The 24410-nt window shown below is 41.1% G+C and overlaps 1 protein-coding gene across 3 annotated transcripts in view; it reads left to right on the top strand.

Annotated features, from left to right (window-relative positions):
* Nucleotides 1-24410, top strand: part of dclk1a (doublecortin-like kinase 1a) — a 314126-nt gene that overhangs the window by 256434 nt on the left and 33282 nt on the right. For all 3 annotated transcript variants that reach the window (XM_080197467.1, XM_080197469.1, XM_080197468.1), the window contains 4 exons: nt 1670-1747; nt 8830-8926; nt 13829-13909; nt 18932-19045. In XM_080197467.1, coding sequence (XP_080053593.1) covers nt 1670-1747; nt 8830-8926; nt 13829-13909; nt 18932-19045 — 370 coding nt within the window. The remainder of the gene's footprint in view (nt 1-1669; nt 1748-8829; nt 8927-13828; nt 13910-18931; nt 19046-24410) is intronic.

Genomic DNA, 24410 nt, shown 5'->3' with positions numbered 1-24410 from the left:
TCACCATGTTTATATGTTTTCTTTATACAAATGCTACTTTTTTCAGTAATTATTGTTTACGTTTTCTCCTGCCAATTCCACTTTTTTCACCCCTGTTCTCTCCTGAAATCACTGACTCTTTTTGGTTGTCCTCTGGCCACTTAACCTCCTGATCATATTTCATGTGTAAGCCTAGTTAATGACTACTGGCGCACTATGCAACCAAAAAGAATATGATATTTGAGTCTGTGCCTTTGTTTCTCTGAATCCAGAAGGAGTGAAACCAATTCCATGTGACCGATTAACTCAGCACAGATTAAGAATTGAACCAGGGCCTTGTGCTTCATCACAACGTGCTCTTAGATTGTACTAATGTTGCCAGATTCCTGAAGTGCAGATTTCATGTACCAACTACAACCAAATAAAATTGCTGACAGGTTATGACCACAAACACCAAAGACCCACTAATAAGGGTTTTCCTGGCAGGTGGGCTTGGTGATTTGCAGCTGTTTTACATTCAGTTGGCTGTGGGAGACCCACAATTTGGTAACTATCTGTCCCAGTGATGGCCTGTTACAACATAACAGTAATTTGGAGCTAAATCAGGTGGTTTCTTTACCTACTAAGTCCATCAGAAAAGTTCAATGTGAAATTTAAGATGTATGTAGAGGACGTTTCACTGGTGTCAGTAGTAGTTCTCAGATCATGGGTCACGCATCAATGAATCAGATATGAGGGTCTTCTGCGTGAGAAAATAGACACCAGAATATAATATATCCATAGATGTACTTGTTATTCGATGATCGCACAATTCTTGATACAACTGTGGCAAAAATATATTTTTAATTTGGCTGTAGAATATTCTTCAGACATAATTCACGTTTTGTGGATATTAGGTTTTTGATTTGTACATGCTAGGTGCGAACCCATAAGTAATTTTAAATTACTACTTCATCAAAAGAAATTTTAGGGAATTTTCTGTACTGAAGAAATATATTTTATAGAATAGTCTTTTTTTAAGCAGGTATGAACTCGCAGGTCAAAATACATTTAAAATAGTCTTTCTGCTCCATCCTGAAAGCATACTTAACAAAACCTCAAAAAAAATCCTTTTTGCATTAGTGGGACATTTCTGCTGTACATAAAAGCGCTTTTTATGGCAACTTTATTGCCACATTAAGGGGAGATTTGTGTTCCGCGTTAAGACCGCAGAGCTCGTTTCATTTTGAGCTTGCATAACTTCAAAGAGGGAAGAAACTTATCTTCTGCTGATTCAGGGCTGGATCTCCGGAGTGGGAGTGCCCTTAGCTCATTACACTGCTCCTCGCATCTTATTGTTATTTTGGAGGTGATGTCTAATTCACAACTCCATGTTTCTTCTTTCAAGAGAGATACATCCACGTCACTTTTATTCAGAATGCTACCTAATCACCCAGTTGGAAGCTAATGAAACACCCACCGAACCAGCAAAACATTCCTAGTCCAGTACTTATACTAATAGCTCTCCAGTTGAGAGACAAAGGCATCACTATCCATTAGGGTACTGTGTAGTTTCAGTTAATTACAGTGTCAGTGTCTCTTCTGTAATGAATAATGCATGAGCCTTATAGTAATCCATTTTACACAAATTGAGTTCAGGGTTTGAATGTACTTTACACACACATTTCTAATGAGCACTTTTTCTTCGTAGCTATGGTCTGAAGGTGGACATCTGGGCTGCTGGTGTGATTACTTACATTCTGCTTTGTGGTTTCCCTCCATTCCGTGGGTACGTACAGCACACATTCTTTTTTGGTTTCAGCATCTGTTTGACTTTGTCAGAATCAGCAGATGAATGCCTAACACAGTCAAGGTATTCCACTCTTTGAGGCATTAACCTGTTCACTTCAACAAAAACCTGTATTTATGTGCTGTCTTTAATGTGGGAAACCGTCCCAAAGTGCCTCACACCAGTGTAATTAGACAGAAATTGACACTGAGCCTCTGAGGAGATGTTAGGGTTGGTGTCTAATAGCGTAGTCAAACAGATAAGTTGTAAGGAACATCCTAAAAGGAGAAAAATGTGGTGAGACTGCTAGATTAAGGGACGGAATTTTACAGTTTAGTGCCAGATGGCTGGCACTAAATTTCTGGAGGTAGACATGAGGCCAGGGTTGGAGGAATGCAGGTTTTTTTAAAGGATTGTTGGTCTGGAAGAGGTTAAGATTGTTGGAGGGTCAAACTCAGGGAGGATTTGAACATGAGGGTGAGAATTATAAAAATGGAAATATTTGTGGACCAGGAGTTTCATGTAGCCGGATAAAAGACAGGTGTTGGAGGAAGATGATGTAGTCAACTGTATCAAAGGCAGAGTTTTTTTTCTTATTATTCATTTCTGGGACATGGACATCGCTGGCTGGTCAATATTTATTGTCCATTCCTAATTGCCAGAGGGCAGTTGAGATTTAACCACATTGCTGTGGCTCTGGAGTCACAAGTACCCCAGACAAGGTAAGGGTGGCAGACATTGTATAATACATTAATAAGGTCACACTTGGAATGCTGTGTACAGTTCTGGTCACCCTAGTATAGGAAGGATATTATTAAACTAGGAAGAGTGCAGAAAAGATTTATTAGAATGCTACCAGGACTTGCTGGTTTGAGTTGTAAGAAGGGGCTGGATACACTGCGGCTTTTTTCCCTGGAACATAGAATACTTGGGGCAATCTCATTGAGGTCTATAAATTAATGAGGAACATAGATCAGCTAGATAGTCAACATCTTTTCCTAAAGATAGAGGAGTCTTAAACTAGAGGGCATAGGTTTAAGCTGAGAGCGGAGAGATACAAAAGGGTGCAGATGGGCAATTTTTTCACACAGAAGGCAGTGAATGCCTAGAACAAGCTGCCAGAGGTAGTAATAGAAGCGGGTACAATTCTGTCTTTTAAAAAGCACTTAGACAGTTACTTGGGTAAATTGATATAGAGGGATATGGACCAAACACAGGCAATTGGGACTAGCTTAGTGGTTAAAAAGAGGGTGACATGGACATGTAGGGCCTAAAAGCCTGTTTCCATGCTGCAAGCCTCTATTTCCTTCCCTAAAGGACATTGGTGAACCAGATGCTTTTTTTGGCAAACAGCAATGGTTTCATGGTCACCAATAGAATCATAATTTCAGGTAATTTTTTATTGAATTCAAGTTCCACCATCTGCTGTAGCAGGATTCGAACCTGGGTCCCCAGGACATTAACTGAGTTTTTGGGTTAATGGTCTAGCAACAATGCCACTAGGCCATCACCTCCCCATGATGAGTGGAGAAGAACAAAAAGGATAGTTCACAGTGGTTATATTCGCAAAAGATCGAAGTTATGACTTAGTCGAGCCATTTTAATTTTGAGGCAAAGGCTGAAATCTCATTGTCACTCCTTAAAATCTACCACTTTGATCAACCATTTGGCCTCCTGTCCTAATGCACCTTTATGAGGGCCAGTGCCAAATATTGTCTACTGTTGCTCCTTGGAGGGACATTTTTAACTACGTACGAGGCATGACAGAAACGCAAGTTGCTGTTGGACCAACTGATCAATGGTTGAGTTTATGAACAGAAGGATGGTGATGGCAGGTTTGAAAAGGAGGATAACAGCAGTAGAGGACCAGGAAGAGAAGTGAGTGCTCAGTAGTTTGGTGGGAAAAGAACAGGAGATTGTCGCATAACAAGATGAGCTTGGAGAGAGCAAGAGGAATGAAAGGAGAGAGAATGGAGAAAAGTGCAAGTTCAGGGTTTAGGCACTAAAATATACAAAGAAATGTCCATTAAAATAGCAAACACAAAAATGTCTTACAAATGTTTCAAGCATTGATATATTATTAATACAACAGTAATTTCTAGCCTTGTATATTATTAGCCACTTTTATCTGTGCGTATGCTTATGTATATTAATTTAATTTAAAATTTTCTCTCAGCAATAATGTATATTGGAGTGATTTAAGTTTTCAGATGGCTGAGAATATATCAAGTTGATGGGCATTTGTGGACAAACTATCAATGCCTTATTATCTCAAGTCAAGTATGAATTTATCTCTCTCACTTGGCCTGATTGCTCCCCAAATTCTTTCTGGAGCAGATCGGAATAATCACTTAACGCTGGGTGATTATTCATCATCTTCAAATAATTATTCACAGGTTCACCTGAAGTTCAGATGAGTAAAGGTCAACTGGGATTGGCTGATGATGGGATAAATAGTATTATAATTGATGAGCTGAGAGCGATAATCTATTACCATCAAATATCTGTGACGCCTTCCGTTACAGTCACATGACAATTACAGCCAGCTAATCGGACAACCCTGTATTCTATCAGAGTCTGATACCAAAATCCTACACTCCGCCTCAGTGAATTAGTTAATTCAATTTGGCAGTGTCTCACATTTTCTGAAATAATGAAATTTAGAAAAAATAGACTGTTTCTGCATGGTTAAGTCAAATGTTTGACTTATACATAATACTTCAGATGCTAGGCTTCATTTACCCTGCAGTGGGTGGAAAAACCTGAGTTCATCAGTGCGCGTAACAGCCTCCGACTGTTTGCAAGCTACTTGGTTCTTCAGTTTATAAATGTACGATAGTATCCTGGATTTTATTCAGATATATTCTCTAGCTAAGGGTTACATGGAGTAACAGCTCCTGATCTCGGCTCGGTAAGCACAGAACACAAAACAAAACAACAGGAGATGCTGGAAATACTTGAGCATCTTCTGTGAAGAAAATAGAGGCCAAGTCATTCCTTTGAGGAAAGAGTAGACAGTCGACAAGGGAATCACCGGGACCATGACAAATTCACCTTGGCACCGAATGATTTTAAAGTGACATGGCAGAGATCTGGAAACAAATCTCCCCCTGCTGTGTTAAGCTCAGCTGGTGCTGCACAGTAATGGGCAGAGCATAGCAAAAAAAAAGGGAAAAAAAATCAATTAAAAAGACCTTTATCCTCAAAAATGAAGTGCACATATTTAATGGAAATTTCCCTCATCTTAGTTTAATCCTCTGTGTAGCCCTCTGAAGGGAGTGAGGCCTACAGGAGGTGGGGCCTGTAGACGACCCTATAGCGGGGATTTACTTCACGTGGGGCAGGGTTGGAGGGAGGAGAAATATCCTGGACACCAGAGATTGGGAAGGGGTTGGGTGGGGCAGTGCCCCAAAGGCCCGATGCCAGCAGTTAGGGGCAGGGATGCCCAATGCTGGCGATGATGAAGCAGAAGGATCTTTAATGTGGTTTCGAGACCAGAAAGGGCGGCATGGTGGTACAGTGGTTAGCACTGCTGCCTCACAGCTCCAGGGACCCAGGTTCAATTCCGGACTCAGGTCACTGACTGTGTGGAGTTTGCATGTTCTCCTCATGTCTGCGTAGGTTTCCTCCAGATGCTCTGGTTTCTTCCCACAGTCCAAAGATGTGTGGGTTAGGTGGATTGGCCATGCTAAATTGCCACTTAGTGTCAGGGGGGCTAGCTAGGGTAAATGCAAGTGGTTATGGGGATAGGGTCTGGGTGGGATTGTGGTTGGTGCAGACTTGATGGGCCGAATGGCCTCCTTGTGCACTGTAGGGATTCTCTGATTCTATGAAATGGCATCCTGATCTCTGTGGATCTGGGCTTTCTGGCTGTTTAGGCCCTGCCCCTCACAATGAAAGTGCAAAACATGACCCCCTGCTTTAAAATGGCAAAATGTGGGAAGATCTGGAGAGAAAACCTGCCTGTGTCTCTGGTTTTCAGTCTGAACCTGACAGTTTGTCATATTTTGGGGAAAATCTTTTTCAGTAAATACCAGGACCAGTGAGTATAGCCTTAAATAAAATATATTTGTGTATTATTTTGTTATTATGGTGATGAATGGGTTTTAGTCAATATCGTAATTGGCAGATTTTGGTTACACTTTATGTCCAAGCACTTTGCAGTTCTAATTACAGTTCCTGGAAACATATTTCCAGAGTTAAACATACTCAAAATGATATAAATTGTCACGCTATGGTCATTAATAAGCATAGTTTCAAATTTTATAGTTTTGGCTCCAGCACTTCTACAAAATCAAACATTTTATGATATCAATATGGGGAAATATAAAAATATGCTATTTCAATTAGCGACTGACAACTAGTCCAGCTTTGCTTCTTTCTGAAACTATTGGCATAAAAGTCAGTGTGCTATGGGCTCAAGTCCAATTCTACATTCAACAAATCTAGACTAATACTCCTGCTGAGCAAGTCAGAGGTGCTGTTTGCAGATGAGGTATCAACCTCAAATTCAGAGTCCTGACCAACCCTTATCGCTCAATCGATAGCAACTTAACTGGCTATTTTATCTCATTACTCTGCGAAACTTTGCACTGTGCAAATTGGCGACTGAGTTTGCCTACCTAACAATGACTACAATTGAAAACTGTTCTTTGGTTGTAAGGAACTCTCAATTTATTTTTATTTCAAATGCTGGTCACCATTACACTCCATTCATTCCAGCCTGAACACACGGGATTTTCCGGCCTCGCTTGCCCCAAAACTGCCCTAGGTCAATGGACCTTTCCATGGTCCGCCCCTTGCCCGCTCTGATTCTCGTGGTGGGAGGGACAGTAAAATTCACCCCATCATTTGTGACTGTCAATCAAATGTGCAGCAGAATCTCCTTTTTTCTTCAAAGTCTCAAACTTTTGCCTAGATATTTCATGAACGGAAGGTGCCATAATTTATGTGAACCTCAACAATGGATGTTTTCAGATTATGTAGCCATCACATTGTAGCATAATTAAATTCTAACCTGGCGTGCACATTTTCCAATTATCTCCTTGTATAACTCTCCCTTTTTTTAAGCACGGGATCAATAGTAGACCCCACTATCACTCCAGCTGAGATCAGCGAACTTATCACAAATCAAGGATCAAACCTAAAAGCTTTTCATGGTTTGTATGACTGTTGCATTATGCACACTCATGCACCAAGAGAGCAGTGGCATCTGAATCGGTCTATTTCTTCTGAATAAAATGGTTTTTGTGTAACTTCGAGCCTTATGTTTACAAATTAAGATTAATCTTACAAATTTTACTTGACTCTTTTCAGGAAAGAGATTGAGAAGCAAGTAATTATTGAAGGCTCTCGTTTTCTCAAGTAGAAACACATTGAAATCCTGGCAGCAAAATATGCTATGAATTAAGGAAGTGATTCAAAGAAAAGTGACTGCTTGAATACCTTTGTGTCCTGTTTCATGACTTCGCCAAAGAGCCAGAAGCTGTTATGTACAAAGATAAAAGCAGTCATTTTCAAATATTCAAATCCAGATTCATCCCCTTCATGTTGCAATACTTAAGCCCTGTAGTTGCAATTTCTTGGAAGATCAACTGACTCGGAATTCATCCAAACTATAATTGGAAATATTTAAATAGATCCCTCACTATCTGAGTGTAACTCATACCTCCATCTCATACTTTTCTAATTATTTTACTGAGCCTTCTCTGGCATGTTTGAAAACTAAAGTGGATTCCAGTTTGAAATGAGCTGTGCAGACCTGTGTTTCCTTTTATATATATATATAACAGGCTGCTAAAAATAGCATCAATGAAACATTAAAGTCACCATAGCCTTTCCTACATTACTGCTGAAATCACTTTGCAGCTCGTTGCTCTAACAACCGCTTTGAGCTTCATCTATCCCTGTCCTCCTCAAGCTTCAAAGTGCTTTAGCCTTGCCCTTACCCACAATACACCACCTGCTGTCTCCCTCTCTCTTGCCACTATTTTCCCCAAAATCCACTGAGGCACAAACAAAATGATTTCAAAAGTTTTGTCCACATTGTCAAGGCTGACTTGGCTTTGACTCATTTTGTTCAATTATCTCCAACCGTGTTGTGGCACAGTGGTTAGCACTGCTGCCTCATGGCTCTAGAGACCAGGTTCAATTCTGACTTTGGGTGACTGTCTGTGTGGAATTTGCACATTTCTCCCCCTGCCTGCGTGGGTTTTCTCCCGGTGCCCTGGTTTCCTCTCACAGTCCGAAGGTATGCAAGTTAGGTGGATTGACCAAACTGAATTGTCTCTTAGTGCCCCAAGGTGTGTAGGTAAGGTGTATTAGCCATGGTAAATGCACGGTGAGGGCGGGGGGTGGCAGCCGTAGGCCTTGGTAAGACATTCTGCCGGAGAAATGGTGTAAAACTGATGGGCTGAATATCCTCCTCCTGCACTGTCGGGATTCGATGATCCTATACCTCCCTGCTCACCTTTTGCTTGTGGACACCAATTCATCATTCACTCTGCTGTCAGTAACCATCCCTATAACCAGCTGCTGCTCTCCTTTGGAAAGTGCTTTCGACGTACACATCACCTCGCATCTGCCCTCTCCTCCTCTCAAAAGGCTCCTAAGAATGTTTTCCTTCACAGCTGTTTTTAGCTACCGACCTCTTCATCCCTTCTGAGACTTTCTCCGGTTTACGTGGTGTCTATTTTCCTTTGCCCTGTAAAATATTTGCCTTGTACTGTGCTACCTTTATGAAGGTCTGTAACTATGCAACCATATGAGGATGAGAGAAAAAAACAGAAAAAGGATTTATCACGTGGTTAAGAATTAGATGGCTCTTAAAATGAATGATCAAGCAGTATTTGCAATTTATGGGTGCATTTTTCGTAGAACCAGCAAAAAGCACATCACTGAAGAAATTCTCTACCCATCAGTTCTTTCATTGTTAATTTGAAGGATGAATTTTGACACTAGTGAGCATTCCATTGTAGTTAAAAATGTGCTTTTATCTGTTTTATTAAATGAATTGCTGAAGTGTTTCACAGAGATGATGGAAAAGTGTGGGTAATTAAAATGAGAGATGCTGTTCTTTACAGGCACAGCAATGATCAGGATGTCCTCTTTGACCAGATACTGATGGGGCATCAGGAATTTCCATCACCATATTGGGACAATATTTCTGACTCTGCAAAAGTGAGTATCCGCTCATGTTTGTAAAAGATAAACCATTGGAGGTTAGAGACCTCCAATGGAGATAAAGGTGGTTTGCCAAACAAAATGTTTTGTGGTGAGTGTGGGATCTTTTGTGTGGTTTGCTTCAGTTAAAATACTTCATTTTAAGATATTTCTGCCTATGTAACTAACCATGCTAAGCTTTAAAGCAAACTTGGCCGCATTTTAAAGCTCAGCTGGGAATTCTGGGATGAGCTTAGAAATTGACTGCATTCTTTGAAAATACAATGTTAACAGATTCATAAACAAAACTTTCATGGCCACGCAGCTGCCAATTGTTTATGAAAGTTAGGGACACAGTTTGTACCAGCAATTTCAATAACACAGATTACCAATAACATATATTGTGCATTTTGGTGTATGCTTTTGGGTTCATGGTTCAGTCTTGTTTCTGAGTTCAGTGCTTATTCAAGATTAGTACAGAGCCTGGCTATGAAGCCAGTCCCCAATCTTTCTCTCACTCTTTGCTTCTGTAGCATTAACTTGTAAGTTTTATCTAATAAAGAAAATCATCTTCAAAATTGTACCAAGTGCTGCTTACGTTTATTCTGAAGAATGGGTGGACCCTACAGTGAGTCATTGGGGTCAGTAGAGCTGTTTCTTCTTGTTTGGAGCATCTACATGATGAAAGCCATGCTTCCACCATGAAGTGTGATAAAGCAGACGACTGATGTGCTGCATTGATGCTTCTGCAGCCTGGATTACTTGATGGAGCCTGGCAGAGCAGGTGTTGGCATTCACTACACTACCTCAACATCATGTGGAAACAGTCCTTGCCATTCCATCCAAGGGCTGTATGGCAAGCAGTTGAGGAGCTGGACTGTGAAGAGGAGAAGAAACCTGAGCAACCTGTTTTTACCCTGACTGGCAATGAAGAACTCACCCCAGTGCATTATAACAACAATTCCCCATTCATCAGCAGTCCAATAGCTTACCTTCCCTCTGTCACCAACCATTTCAGTGTCTGCAAAAAGTTAAGCCGTCCACCAAAAATAGCATTACAAATCAAATTCATAAATTATATCCTTTCAGACTGGACACAAGAGTCAATTAATTCCTCTGGTGTTTTCCCTTAATGCTAAACTTCCTTACGCTTTATAAAAGCAAAGTACTGTGGATGCTGGAAGTACAAAGTAAAACAGCAAGTGGTGAAAAGCAGCAGGACAAGCAGATTCTGTGGACAGAAAAACAGAGTTAACACAGCTGGAACTTTGAAGAAGTCATATGGGCTCAGATAATAAAACGATTTTAAGTCCGCCCTCTCTGTCTGCAGGAATGACGACGTGTGCTCAAAATCCAGAAAGTTCAGTGAGTTTACAAGTTCTGGTCTTATTGACCCCCTGCCGATGGAGAGGTGTGAAACATATTGCAGTACCACAAAATTCTCATTTTAATACATTAGTATTTGAATAGCACGCACTCTCGCCAGGACTTCCCCCCCCCTACTGCATATTCAGTGGGCGCTGGCGAAATGCCACACCAGCACCATTTACAGCTCTGTCCTAGGTTCCTGTCCACATCACAGCTGAGGAAGTGCCCTTCCTTATTGAGGGCTGACAATAGGGTGGCAGGCCTTGAAAACAAGAGGGCGGGAGGGCTTGAAGACAAGAAGCTCAGCACAGAGGGCAACTGGGTTACCCGGGTGGGGTCCCATGACAGGCTGGGCTGTAAGGGCAGAGTGGGGGATTCAGGAATAGGCTACGTCACCCCACATGCAACCTGAAGGGCCTCACACTCAGTCTGCAGTGTCATTGAGTGCAGGTTTCTCTTTGTTAAGATTGCCTGCAGTCCTAGTGGTACCTGCCAAGATAGGGGAGGTATGTCTGGGCCTTAAAGTAATTAACGCTGATCCTAGTGTGAAATTGCTCCAGGGTAGCCAGCAAGTTGGTGGGCAGACTTTTTATTTGGAAGGGCAGGGACTATGGGTGTCCAATAAAATCCAGCCCAATGTTCCTGTGTTAATGTTTGGAGGTTCAAGTGAAATTGGATTATAATCTTCATCGAGGTTCGGTTGGTTAGTGCATTCAAAGAGGGGCATAACCTGGCAAATTGTTTATGCAATAAACAAGTTTGATCATTTGAAAGGAGTTTTCTCATTCCATATTCTCCTGTAAAATCAAACATGACATTCCTTGAAGGCACCAACTAACATGAACTAATTGTGTTGCTTTCCAATACACCACCACACTCTTAAAACTGGGTGATGCATGGATGCACTATATTTGGACACCAATGCGCAATGCCGCAGAGTGATAAGATGCAGAGTAATTCTGCCGCCAAGCAGAAACTAGAATCTGTGCATGAGTGCAGAAAGGAACAGTCAGTTGGCAAATCTTCGCCATGTCACCAGCAGTTGTAATTCAGGGAGCAGTGCTCTAGATGAATATTTGAATACATTTGTACAGCACTGATGTTCTCATCTTCACAGTTCTGCAAGCTGACAATGTAAATGTGTCTTCCCTTTGCACTGGGTAAACAAAGGTGATATCGCAGCCTTTCGTCCTGTATAAAATGAGAATATGTGAGTCATTTTGAGAACTGCAAAATAAAGCTTTCTCACCACAGCAAGATACAGTACAAGTATGTTCCCTAACCAATTATTGCCTTTGAAAAATACTGTTATTGTAGATGAACATTGCATTGCCTCTTGCACAGTACTTTACTAAATATACTGCAACCCTTTAATAATGGATGAAAGAATTCAGCATAAACATCATTGATTTAAGTGCGTGCAGAGAATAAGGAGAGTATGTGGATAATATGGCTCTTTCTATGCCATTATGGATGATTACTGATCCCACAGATGACACTGATGGGATCATAAATCAATCATTAATTTAATTGAGCTCATTTACCTGCATACAAATTCTAGACTTCCCTTTTGGCCCAATTTAATATTGATGTCTGAAATGTTTATATGTAATGAAAGACAAGATGAAGCTGCACTAGAACGGCTGTAGGTATAATTATTATAATATATTGCTGTGAGTAATTGTATCAAATTTGCTGAGTTGAGATGAATGCATTTTGACCAATATTTAATTCTTAGCAAACAGAACAAGGGAATTTTTCATTGACTCAGCAAAATATATTGTATCATAATTATAAATCGTCGAGAGAACCAGACAGACAAATATTTTCAATTAGCTTAAAATCTCAGAAAAGTAATAACTCATTAATGTGGGACATGGATTGCAACATCAATTTCAGTTAAAATTGGAAAAGTTAGAATCTAACATACAAGGGATAGACGTGCTTGTGGTGACATAAGTTTTTTTTTGACTGGGAAAGGAAATATCCAAGATGTTGGAACAGCCTAGAGGGAAAGTTGGCTTCAGTTGTTTCAAGGTTCATAGCACACGATAGTGTGTTCCCACCACCTTTGAATCTGATCTCAAATAAATGTGCTTTGCTTCTCTGCAGATTAATGAATTGACCCACAAAGTAAAATTACGTTAGCCCGGTTACTTACAAAACTCAGCAATTTTCTATTATAAATTGCCATTTTACTTAATTTGATACAGATGGCGAAAGGAAAAATGGCCGATTTAATGCCTTGCACTTCTAAAGAACTAAGGATATTCAAGCTATGCATAAGTTGCAGCATTTTGGCCCTTGAGCCCAACGCACTACAACCCAGTCACGCACATGCAAAACAACTTCATTTTTAGCCATGATCTTTAATCTTCTACGGAATGATTGCACTGTTCTGGTGAATCACTGGAAAAAATTGGCAACAGTAACATCCTAGGGGTGCATTCTGAAAAATTCACTACTGTAATCGAAGACATTGATTGTGGGGATTAGGGACACTTAAATAATCAAAAATTGAAATAATAGAAGCATTGATGCAATGAAAAGGAGTGATAGAAGTCATCGTTGGATTTATATCAGAAAGCTTGGAGAATGTCATGCCCTTTTCTATCCCATTTACATTTTTCAAGTCTGCTACATGCCATGCCATTTAAAACATCTGAACATTGATGTAAAGGGGGCATGTTTAGGACAGTGAGATGTCTTGTGTGTTAAGATATATATCTATGAGTTTCTTTATATTAATAAAAGGATCATTGAACATGCTTACCTATGCAACTGAGAAATTAGGAACAGTTGACGGTGAGTTCTGGCAATTAATCTAGTCTTTTTTAAAATTTTTTTTATTAGCCGCAAGTAGGCTTACATTAACACTACAATGAAGTTCGTATGAAAGTCCCTAGTTGCCACATTCCGGCGCCTGTTTGGGTACACTAAGGGAGAATTTAGCACAGCCAATCCATCTAACATGCACACCTTTGGACCATAGGATGAAACCAAAGAAAATCTACGCACACACGAGGAGAACGTGCAGGTTCCACACAGACAGTGACCCAAGCCAGGAATCAAACCTGGGTCCATGGTGCTGTGAGGCAGCAGTGCTAACTACTGTGCCACCATCTTCCCAAAGCAGTAGTAAATGATGTGGTCAGTAGAACTCAGGTTATGCCATTGATCTGGCAAATAAAAATAACAATATTTTGCAATTTATTATATCCAACTACAATAATCCACAACCCACATTTATACTGTCACACTTGAATAATCACTTTCTAAATGTCTCCCTTTCTGGTCTAGGTGAATAATTATCCCTCAAGTCTATCCTTACATAGAATCGTAGAATAGAATCATAGAATCCTTACAGTGCAGAAAGGGGCCATTCAGACCATTGAGCCTGCACTGACAACAATCCTACCCTATTCCTGTAACTGCACATATTTACCCTGTTAATCCCCTGAACTAGGGTCAATTTAGCATGGTCGATCAACCTAACTCACACAAGTTTGGATTACAGTCAAATAACAATCCTTCTGTCTTTTTCTTTTATAGGAGCTTATCACCATGATGCTTCAGGTTGATATAGAGCAACGATATTCTGCACAGCAGTTGTTGGACCACCCCTGGGTGAATGTAAGTCTTGTTTAATGAGTGCACTACTATGGACTACTGGGACACATTACTGATGGCTTTGGCAGAATGATTCACTTCAGTTTTAGGCTTCGCATGGGTCTGTACTTTTTTTTTTCTCTGTAGTTGGTTTGCACATTTCTTAAGATCAACTGAGTTGATAAATATATGACCAGACTACTGTGTTAAACATTGTCCCACAGAAACGCTGTACGTGTGGAGTGAAGCAAAAGTAGCTGAACAGTGAAAAGCATGCATTTACTTTGATTCAAATGCTGCAGTTAAGCAATATTGGTGTTACCTAGCTTTTGCTAACTTGAATGCACTTTCATTTGCACTGCTGAAAATATGTATGCTCATTCTGTGGGTCTATTATTAAAAAAAATTCCAATTAAAATCCATAATGGCAAATAGTGTAATTGCATTTTGCTCAATGTCCATATTAGAAACAGTGTCCTGGTAGGATAGCAAATGTCCTATTTTTCTTTAAAGCAGTTTTAGGTATAGAGGCCTTAAGATTCTTCCTGCTTAGAAAGGACAGCAGGACTAGGGGACACAGCCTCAAGATAAGTGGGGGGCAGTTTAGATCAGAGCTGAGGAGGAACTTCTTCACTCAAAGGGTGGTGAATCTCTGGAATTCTCTGCCCGTTGAAGTGGTGGAGGCTACCTCGCTGAATATATTTAAGTCACGGGTAGATAGGTTTCTGATAGACAGGGGAATTAAGGGTTATAGGGAGAAAGCGGGAAAGTGGAACTGTTCCACTTCAGATTAGCCATGATCTTATTGAATGGCGGAGCAGGCTTGAAGGGCTAGTTGGCCTACTCCTGCTCCTATTTCTTATGTTCTTATGTAATATTACCACATCGAGTCTGATTTACTTTCAGCCTGTAAGTTTAAAAAAAAATTTAATTGTCTTGCTTGGTCTTTTTCATATTTTTGAGGAAAAATTATACTTTAAAATCATGTGTAAGATTTTAAGAGACCAGCAATTCCATGTAAAACCAAGCTAGAATGCAACTAGGCAGACCAGTTGCTTATGAATTGTTCAAAACCACTCTCCTGCCTCAGAAAACAGAAAGCCAACTGCTATGACTTAAGCTGAAAACCATCAACATGAAGTTAGTAGTCTGGCAAGGTCATTTCAGTAAATATTATTTTGTTCCTTTTTTATTTTGAGGAATCTTTTAAGAACTTTGCAAACATCCCAGTATTACTTAAACCAGAATGTATTCATTGTCCACATGATTTAAACTGCATTTTGGTGTGTCAACCGCAACTCAGTTGCTAGCACCCTTGCCTCGGATTCACAAAGTTCCAGGTTTAGGTTCCAGGTTCAAGTCCCACTCCAGGCTTGTGCGCCAAAATCTATGCTGATTCTCCAGTGCATTACTGAGGAAGTGTTGCACGATTAGAGATGCCACCTTTCAGGTGAGATGTTAAACAAGGTACCAGCTAGAGCCGATGTAAAAGATCTCAAGTTGAGCAAGAGAGATATACCTGGTATCTGATTTAAGATGTCTAGTGATTGTGAAAGGCATTGTATAAATCCAAATCTTTTCTCCTTTTGTTTTTTCCTTTCACATGTTGAATGTGCTTTATAACTGCATGGCGAAAATTTGTTATATTGATTTCTGCTCATTTGTTTGGTATGATAATCAATGCTGATTGTTTCACATGGCATCTCTTTAATTGGTTTTTCTTTTATTAAGTAATTCATGAGATATTAATGTTGCTGGAAAGGCCACTGTTTATTCCCTGTCCCTAATTGCATTTTGAGAAAGTTGATTGCACTTTGGTGAGCCACCCTCTTGAACTGCTGTAGATGCCCTGATGTCTTTACTCCCACATTACTATTAGCTAGGGGGTTTCAGGGTTTTGACCCAGTGATGATGAAGATACAGTCAGGATGATGTGTGACTTAGTGGGCAAGTTACAGATTGTGGTGGTTCCCACATACTTGCTGCTCTTATCTTTCTAGGTGGTAGAGGCCTTGGGTGTGGGAAGTGTGATGGAGGAAGCTGCTTTGGTGCCTCTTGTATATGCACTCTTCTGCCACTTTTCAAGTTGATTAAGATGATGGGTTGCTTTGTCCTCGATGCTGTTGAGTTTCTTAAGTGTTTGAGTGTAATTGGAGTTGCACGCACCAAGGCAGGTGGCAGGGCGTGGAGGATGCATTATATCACACTCCTGACTTGTGCCTTGTTAATGGTAGACAGGCTTTATGGAATCAGGAGGTGAGCTACCTACCACAGAATTCCCAACCTCTGACCTGCTCTTGTAGGCAGACTACATATGTAGCTGGTCCAGTTAACCCCCTGGTCACTGATAACACCCACCCAATCACACCCCTTAGACCTACCACCTCTCTCCCCCATTTCCAGGATGTTGATAATGGGGAAATTTGAAAATACTACTGCCATTGAATGTAATGGGAAAGTGGTTAAACTTTCTCTTGATGTAGATGGTCATTGTGTGATGCAAATATTACTTACCAACCCAAACCTCCAAGTTGTCCAAGTCCTGCTGTATATAGATATGAAGTGCTTAGTACTTGAGAGTTGTAAATACCCACATACCCACACCTGGACTTTGTATTGGAAGAAATGTCATTTATGAAACTGCTGAAGATGGTTGGGCTGAGGACACAACCCATAGCTCTGTAAGAATGGGAACGTGAGTGGGCCATTCAGCCCTTCAAACCTGTCTTTCCATTTAATAAGATCACAGCTGATCCAATGCTCACTTGGGGGAGACTATGGCCTAGTGGTATTATCGCTAAATTATTAATCCAGAAACTCAGCTAATAGCCTGGGGATTTGGGTTCGAATCTCGCTATGGCAGATGGTGGAATTTGAAAACAATAAAATGTCTGGAATTAAGAATCTACTGATGACCATGAAGCCATTGTTGATTGTTGGAAAAACCCACCTGGTTCACTAATGTCCTTTAGGGAAGCAAATCTGCCTTCCTTACCTGGTCTGGCTTACATGTGACTCCAGAGCCCACAGCAATGTGGTTGACTCCGAGGGCAAGTCAGGATGGGGTAATAAATGCTGGCCACCCAACAACGCCCATTTCCCATGAATGAATTAAAAAAAAGTCTGCATTCCTGCCTTATCTCTGTAATCCTTAATTTCCTGATTAAAATTAAACACCTGATTTAAAACATCAGTCTCAGCCTTGAAAATGTGCAGCTTCCTGGGGTAAGGAATTCCAAAGTTTTGTCACTCTTTGAGAGAAAAAAATTCTTCCTCAAATCTGTCTTAAATAAGAATTCTAAAGAACTGCAGCAAAGTCCTTGGCTTCCACCAAGCACAACCATCTTCCTTTTTGCTGAACTTGATTCCAGGCAATGGAATGATCTCCTCTGATTCCCACAGTGCCTCTTCCAAGTACAGAGGAGTGTCGATCCATTTGCAGAGGGAAGGTGGTAGTGGTAACCAGCCAGTGGTTTCCTTGCCCATGTTTGACCCAATGCCAATGCTGAGGAGTTCCAGAGCCACTTCCTCCTGACTGTATATCATGGTAGTAGGGCAAGAAATGCTCAGCAAGGATGACTGGGGAGCCTGGGGCTTGGTTGGAAGGTGCGAGTTATTGCTCGATCAGTCTGTGGGCATTGCTCCCAATATTGGCACCAGTTCTCAGATATTTGCAAGGAGGCCTGCAAGTCCTAGTCTGCATTGATCTTTCATGGGTCCTACAGAATAGGCCCAAGAGTTTATATTTTAGGTGCAATTGGCAATCCAGGCCCAAATTGCAGACAAAATAAAGCTATTTTTGTGGAGTGAACTTTTGTTCAAGATTTTATTCAAATTCATCTGCACATCACTAAATGTAAAATCATTCACAAATCAGAGCAACTGGACATCATTATAGAACGTAATTTCTTTTAAAGATGCACCTAAAAAAGGGTGGCAGAAAACCAGCCTCTTCGAAGGAGCACAAGTAGGTGCAATTAATGGAAAAGTGTCGCAGTGATTAGTTCAATTTGAGGGCATTGCCACTTTTGTGGGTGGGGCAAGCTCATGGCAGGATAAGTTTTTAACTTGCACAAAAGATCCCAGAAGTTGATTGCGCTGGATGTAAGTTGTGGTTGGAATTCCTAAATCATTTGTGCTTGCTTGGCTGATTTTGGAATACCAGCGCAACCTAGTGGAATTATCCAGGCCTCAATTCTTGAAAACTAACAGGGAAATATCCCCTGAAATTCAATAAAATAGCCCCATTATCTGGATTTTTTTATTGTGAAATTTTGTATGAAACGTGGCTCCAAGAATGCTGGTACCCTACAGTTATAGGAAACCATTACAAGCAGGAAAATCTAATAACATATATATCATTCCAAAGCAACAAATCAGATATTGAAAGCAAGCAGAAAAATGTGACTCGAAATGTTAACTGTGCTTCTCTCCTGATAGATGCTGGCAAACCCGCTGAGGTTTTCCACCTTCCTCTGTTCATGCTTAAATTAGATAGTCTTAAAATATACAATCTTGGAAGCAACGGGAAGTGTCCGAGTTCCCATTTACTTCTGAGAACTGGGTGTGAATCTAGTTCAAACGGATGAAACCAAAGGCTAACCTTGTATAGTCCTGAGGGTAATATTAACTGGAGCAGTCCTATCTCAAATGAAATTCCAGTTGGAAACAAAAAGGAAATATTCCCCCTTCACAAAAAGCAATGCCCCAATTTTAACATTAATTGACTACAAGATGATCAAAGTGAGGATTAGAAATATTACACTAAGAGGGTCATAGTGTTCACTTTCAGGATGTTGTTGGACAGAATAATATGGTACTTCACTCAGCTGTCCTACACTTAGCCTGGGAATGTTTGTTGCTGACATGAGGAAAATATATAATTCTCCAGCTCTACATTTGTTACTTAGATGAAGAGTACAAGTCCCTCTACTCCTATTTTCAGCCTGATATCACTTTGAAATTTTCAGAGCAGTGCAAAGATTATTTTAAAAATATTTTTCATGGCTAACTCCCCTTGCTTTTACTTGTTTCCCCCTCTTGCAGGATGATGGGTTGCCAGAGAACGAGTATCAACTATCGGTGGCTGGGAAGTTACAGAAACACTTCAACACAGGCCCCAAAGCTAGCAACACCACAGCTGGAGTGTCTGTGATAGCAGTAAGCATCAATAATTATTGATCATTCAAACTCTTTCCATGAAATACAGTAGCCGTTTTGTAGCTGGCACAGTTAAAATTCAAAAAAATGTCATTTTCCCTTTCTATGGCCTTTTCATAAAAGCACCTACTTTCCTCTTTCCCTATCTACCCAATCCTCTCCAAAAGACACACACACATTATAATACAGTCAGATCCGTGGGAACGGTATAAGCTCTGCTATTTATTTTGCTTGTGCAAAGAGATGTACACAACAAGTACAGTGATTTCCATAATTCAATTCAAGTTCTGTCAAGAAAGCAAAATGGTTACTGTAAATCAGACAGCTTTGTTGGTAATTAGCCCTTAAATACAAATGCTCAGATTTTTTTCTGCAGGTTACTTAATGAATGGCACAGGTAAAATGTTAATACTTTCACCACAGTCTTACTTCATGAGTAGCCTTGGTAAGAATTCTGTAGTAAAAGGGAGAAAGCTGGTGAGGTGCAGACATCTACAAGAAGATGAGCCATCCTAAGAAGGCCTTAAGATTGTCCTGGTGTAATCTTGATGATAAATGGTACTATTGTTATACTATTGCATTGCATTTATTTTAATACCCATTCATGTGGACAGACTGGGAGTTGAAAAGGTTGCAATTGCTGAACTTTTTTTCTTATAAATCTGACAATTCTTTCATTTTAATATACAAATGGTTTTGTATGGAATGACTTTTTTCTGGTCTATTTTGAACCATTTGCTGGCCAGTATGGTTTAACTCCATTTCCCACCCTATTTGAGAAATAGTGGTTCAAATGATACCAATTAGTAACCATGTCAACCAATATGCAAGGTTCCACTTGTGTACACAAAACTTACACTGTCACAGGAAGATCTTAAATCTGGCATTTTTTTATATTAAATGTAGTTGAACCAAACTTGGATTCCTTTAGTAATGCATCCTTGAAGCGCCACTGTTAAGACTGGCATTCAGGAAGCTGCATGATGTGATAATCCACTAGTCTACTGATATTCTACTATCAAAAGCATAACACCAGCCTGTAGTCGCACTAAACAGTAGCAGAAATAAGATCAGCAAAAAAGTTCAATCTAGCCAGATCAGAGAATCCTATAATGCTGAAGGAGGCCATTCGGCCCATTGAGTCTGCACCAACCACAATCTCCAGGCCCTATCCCCATGTATTTTCTCTGCTAATTTCCCTGACACTAAGCGGCAATTTAGCATAGCCAATCCACCGAACCCACAAATCTTTGTAGACTGTGGGAGAAAACTGGAGCACCCAGAGGAAATCCACGCAGACATCGGGAGAATGTGCAGACTCCACACAGATAAGCCAGGAATCGAACAGGGGTCCCTGGCGCTGTGAGGCAGCAGTGCTAATTATTGTGCCACCATGTTGGCTGAGAAAATTTTGCATCTCTGTTCCTCTATAAATCTCAACATTGTTTGAGATTTATTTAAATAAAAACTTAAGTGTCAAAAATGCAATTCCATGAAATATTGTAAAATATTTATATTTTGGCTTACATAAGTCAAGAACAGAAAAAGGTAGAAATAAAGGAGACATTTAAGGGTTGGCATGTTGTAACAAGCAGGGTACCACAAGATCAGAACTTGCCTCTCTGCTACTTGCAACCTAATGACCTAGATTAGGGGACTGAGTGTAATGTACCTAGGTTCGCCAACAATGCTGTTAGATGGGAAAGAAAATGATGAGGATAATGCAAAGAAGCTGCAGAGGATATAGACATGTTGGATAAGAGGGTACGAACATGGCAAATACAACACAATGTGATGAAGTAATCCACTTTGATATAAAAAATAAAAAGGCAGATTACATTTTGAACGGCGAGAGACAAGGAAGCATTTGAATTCAGAGAGACTTGGGTGCCCTCGTACATTGAACATGGAAAGTTAAATGCAGGTAACATACAAACAATTAGGAAGGCAAATCATATGGCCCAGATTTTCATCAGCATGGAGAGATTCTCCTTCATGGTGAAAATCCAAGAAATGGCCAAACTTTCAAAGTCCCAAACCAGGCATTTCCCATCTTTGGGAGGATCTGGGGTCATGTTGGGTTTCACACATACACAATTCACAGAGGAAGCTGGCCACTGAAATCACCACTGTCTTCCACTGAAGGAGGGCTTTGGAAGAACAGAATTGTGGAATCTGGATTGTACAGATTAGAACAGGTAAGAGGAGCTTTGAACTTGGTGAAAGTGTTTGGGTAGAAAGGTAAGACAATCCTTTGTATAGAGTCCTGGGCCACCTTTGGAAGAGGTAAGACACCCTTGGAGATTGTTTAAAGTGAACGTGGTTATGCACTTCTTAAGCATAATGTCATCAGAACCGTCGAAGCTTTCCAAATGTCAATGAACTGTACAGCTGTCAAGGAACTGTTAAAGAGCTGTCCAGCTCTCACCATTGTCTAGGAAATATTGAGGAGCTGTCCAGCTGTCAAAGCTATCAGAAAATGTCAAAGCCAACCAGGAAGTGTCACAACTGTCAAGGAACTGTTTGGGGATACTTGGTGAATTATGATGGAAGGGATAAAGGCAAAGGGTTGTGGGTGGGTTGCATGGGTTTGCATGAGTTGGCACTAAGTTGGAATAGAGAGTATAGGGGCAATGTTGGTGGTTAGAGGAACGTGAGATTGGCAAAGGGAGTATGGGGCCACAAGGGTGTGATTAGTACCATGGGAGATGGGTGGGAGGTATAAATTGGCATAAGTTGGCATGGATGGGGAATAGGGAGTTAGGATGGGTTGAGAGGACTGAGTGGTGAGTGCTGAAGGAATGGTTTTCATTTTATCTTAATTTTTATTTGAGCAAGGTGCCAGGGCACAGTGGCAGGCCTTGTCAGCCTGTTTCTGCATCCAGCTGCCTACACATTCATGCCAGGGTCAGCTGTCTCAACTCCTACACCTGACTGCTCTCCCTCCCATCCCCATCCCTCAGACTGAAAACCTGACCTGCGCATGGTGGACATTTTAAAGGTCTGGTTTGCCAAGGCAGGAAATCGCCCAACTTGACAAATCTGAGCTGAATGAAAATCTTGGCTTATGTTAGCCTCTGCAAAGAAGAGATTAGAGTATAAGAGTAAAGAAGTCTTACTACAATTGCACAGGGCAGTGGTAAGACCACACCTGGTGCACTGTTTGCCTTTTTGGTCTCTTTACTGGAGGAAGTACCTACTTTCCCTCCAGGACATGCAACAGCATGATTAGCACTGCTGCCTCATAGCACCAGGGATCCAGGTTCAATTCCAACCTCAGGTCACTGTCAGTGTGGAGTCTGCACATTCTTCCCATATCTGCGTGAGTTTTCTCTGGGCGATCCAGTTTCCTCACACACTCCAAAGATGTGCAGGTCAGGTAGATTGGCCATGTTAAATTGTCCCTTAGAGATAGGGGGATTTGCAGGGTAAATACATGGGGTTACGTGAATAGGGCCTGGGTGGGATTATTACCGGTGCAGACTCAATGGGCTGAATGGCCTTCTTCTGGACTGTAGGGAGTCTATGATTTTATGAAAGGCTCACTGGTCTGCTGGGATGAGGAGAGATTGTGAAGACTAGGCTTTCTCGAGGGACTGAAATTTAGAAAAATGAGAGGTGATCTAATTGAAGTATGTAGATTCTCAAGCGAATTGACAGCATAGATGCTGCAGAAATACTCCCCTAGTTAGGGAATATAGAACAGCGATTGACAGTCTTAGGGAGCGGTTTTACCAAAAAGATTCTCAGTGCCGAATGAATGTGAAAACAAAAGGCTTTCAGATCCGTTTTTTCAGTGCCACAAATGAAATCTTACACCACGTTGTGCAAAAAATGATGCACAATCTCTTTCCTGCCAGCAGGGGGCGGGGGCAGGGCCTAAACCCATCTGTAAGCCAGCTGCTCACACTGGATGGCGCTATTGCTCATGCGCAGATCTCTCTGTTCTGCATAACAAAAGAAAATCTGTCAGTCTCCCCTTGTCCGGATGTTGCCCATTCTGCCCCCCCTCCCCTCTAATTGCTGGCTTCCCTGCTGATCTACCCCTCTCCCCACCCCCATGGACATCGTCCACCACCCTCAACCCCGGCCGATCACTTTTCTGATGCCCGCTCTGATCAATTGCTCCCCCCACTCCCCATCTGGTTGATTGCTGCCCTGGCCAATTGCTGCTTGCAGAGTGTGCAGCTTCCCCACCCATCTGCCTACCCTTCGGCCCTACACCTACCATGATCCCACCTCTTGACACTGCTGGGTGCCCAATGGGCAGTGTCAGGATGCCCACTGGGCACTGCCAAGTTGGCAATGCCAGGGTCTCAGGTTGGCAAGATACACTGCCACCCCAACCCATGACCACCTGGGGTTTCTGTCCTACCGGCAAGGCCCTGTTGATGGGTACCATACATGATCCCTGCCGGTGAAGACTTTCACCGGTGAGGCTGTTAAGACAAGTGAACCTGGGCAATTGTGTCCCAGGCTCACTAATTATATTAAAATGTAGATTTAAACATTAAAATCTGTGCACAAGGCTGATCCTGCTGAATATCCAGGGCTGGTAAGAATGGGGTGCAGACCCAGTTTTCCGCCTCTCCTGCGATCTTACCAGCTCTCCACACCAGTCAACCTTCATGATGAGCTGGTAAGATCGCCCCCTAAGATGTCAGCCATTTAGCACTGAGAAAAGGGAGATTTCTTCATTCAAAGTGTTTGGAATTCTCTGCCCTAGATAGCTGAGCATGCTCAGTTGTAGAGTATATTCAAGACCTAGACTTCTGGGTACCAAGGGAATTAAGAATTAAGAAATTAAGCAAATGAAGGTGGAGTGGAGGTAGATCAGAGCCTGAATGGCAGATGCCTGCACCTATTGTTAATGTTTTAAGTTACTATAACTCACTGAAGCAATTCCCTGTAGTACCATAACTCTCCCATTATTGTTTCCAGCTGCACTTTAAACGTCAAGCTTTCAATATCTAAAAAAGGAGACGCTTTCCAAACAGTGAGAAGTATAACATATAGGGTCAGGATTCAAAACAGCAATTGAATATGATAAAATCAAAAAGAAAATGAGAATAGTTCAAAATAATTTCTTGTTGTGCCTCACACAGCATGCTTACCTATATAAACAGGCAATACAATGGGCAAATCCTGGTCTGTAGCACCAGTAGGTTATCTTCTTTTTATTACAGTGTAATTGCAAAATACTGTGCCATGTGCAATAGTGTGACAAAATTTTTAAAAAGTACATCCGTTGACCTTAGGCAGAAATTTCCAGTCTCGCTCGATTGAAGCTGTAAAATCCCGCCCCTTAGACCTTCTTTGTCATTTCTTTCTGCTGTTAACTTTTTAACATGAATGTTGAGACCCA

Source organism: Carcharhinus amblyrhynchos, chromosome 10 (assembly GCF_965287045.1).
Source record: "Carcharhinus amblyrhynchos chromosome 10, sCarAmb.v2.hapA, whole genome shotgun sequence".
NCBI classification, from domain to species: Eukaryota; Metazoa; Chordata; class Chondrichthyes; order Carcharhiniformes; family Carcharhinidae; genus Carcharhinus; species Carcharhinus amblyrhynchos.
Note: the sequence above shows the minus strand (reverse complement) of the source record. Positions and strands in the feature narration are given on the sequence as shown.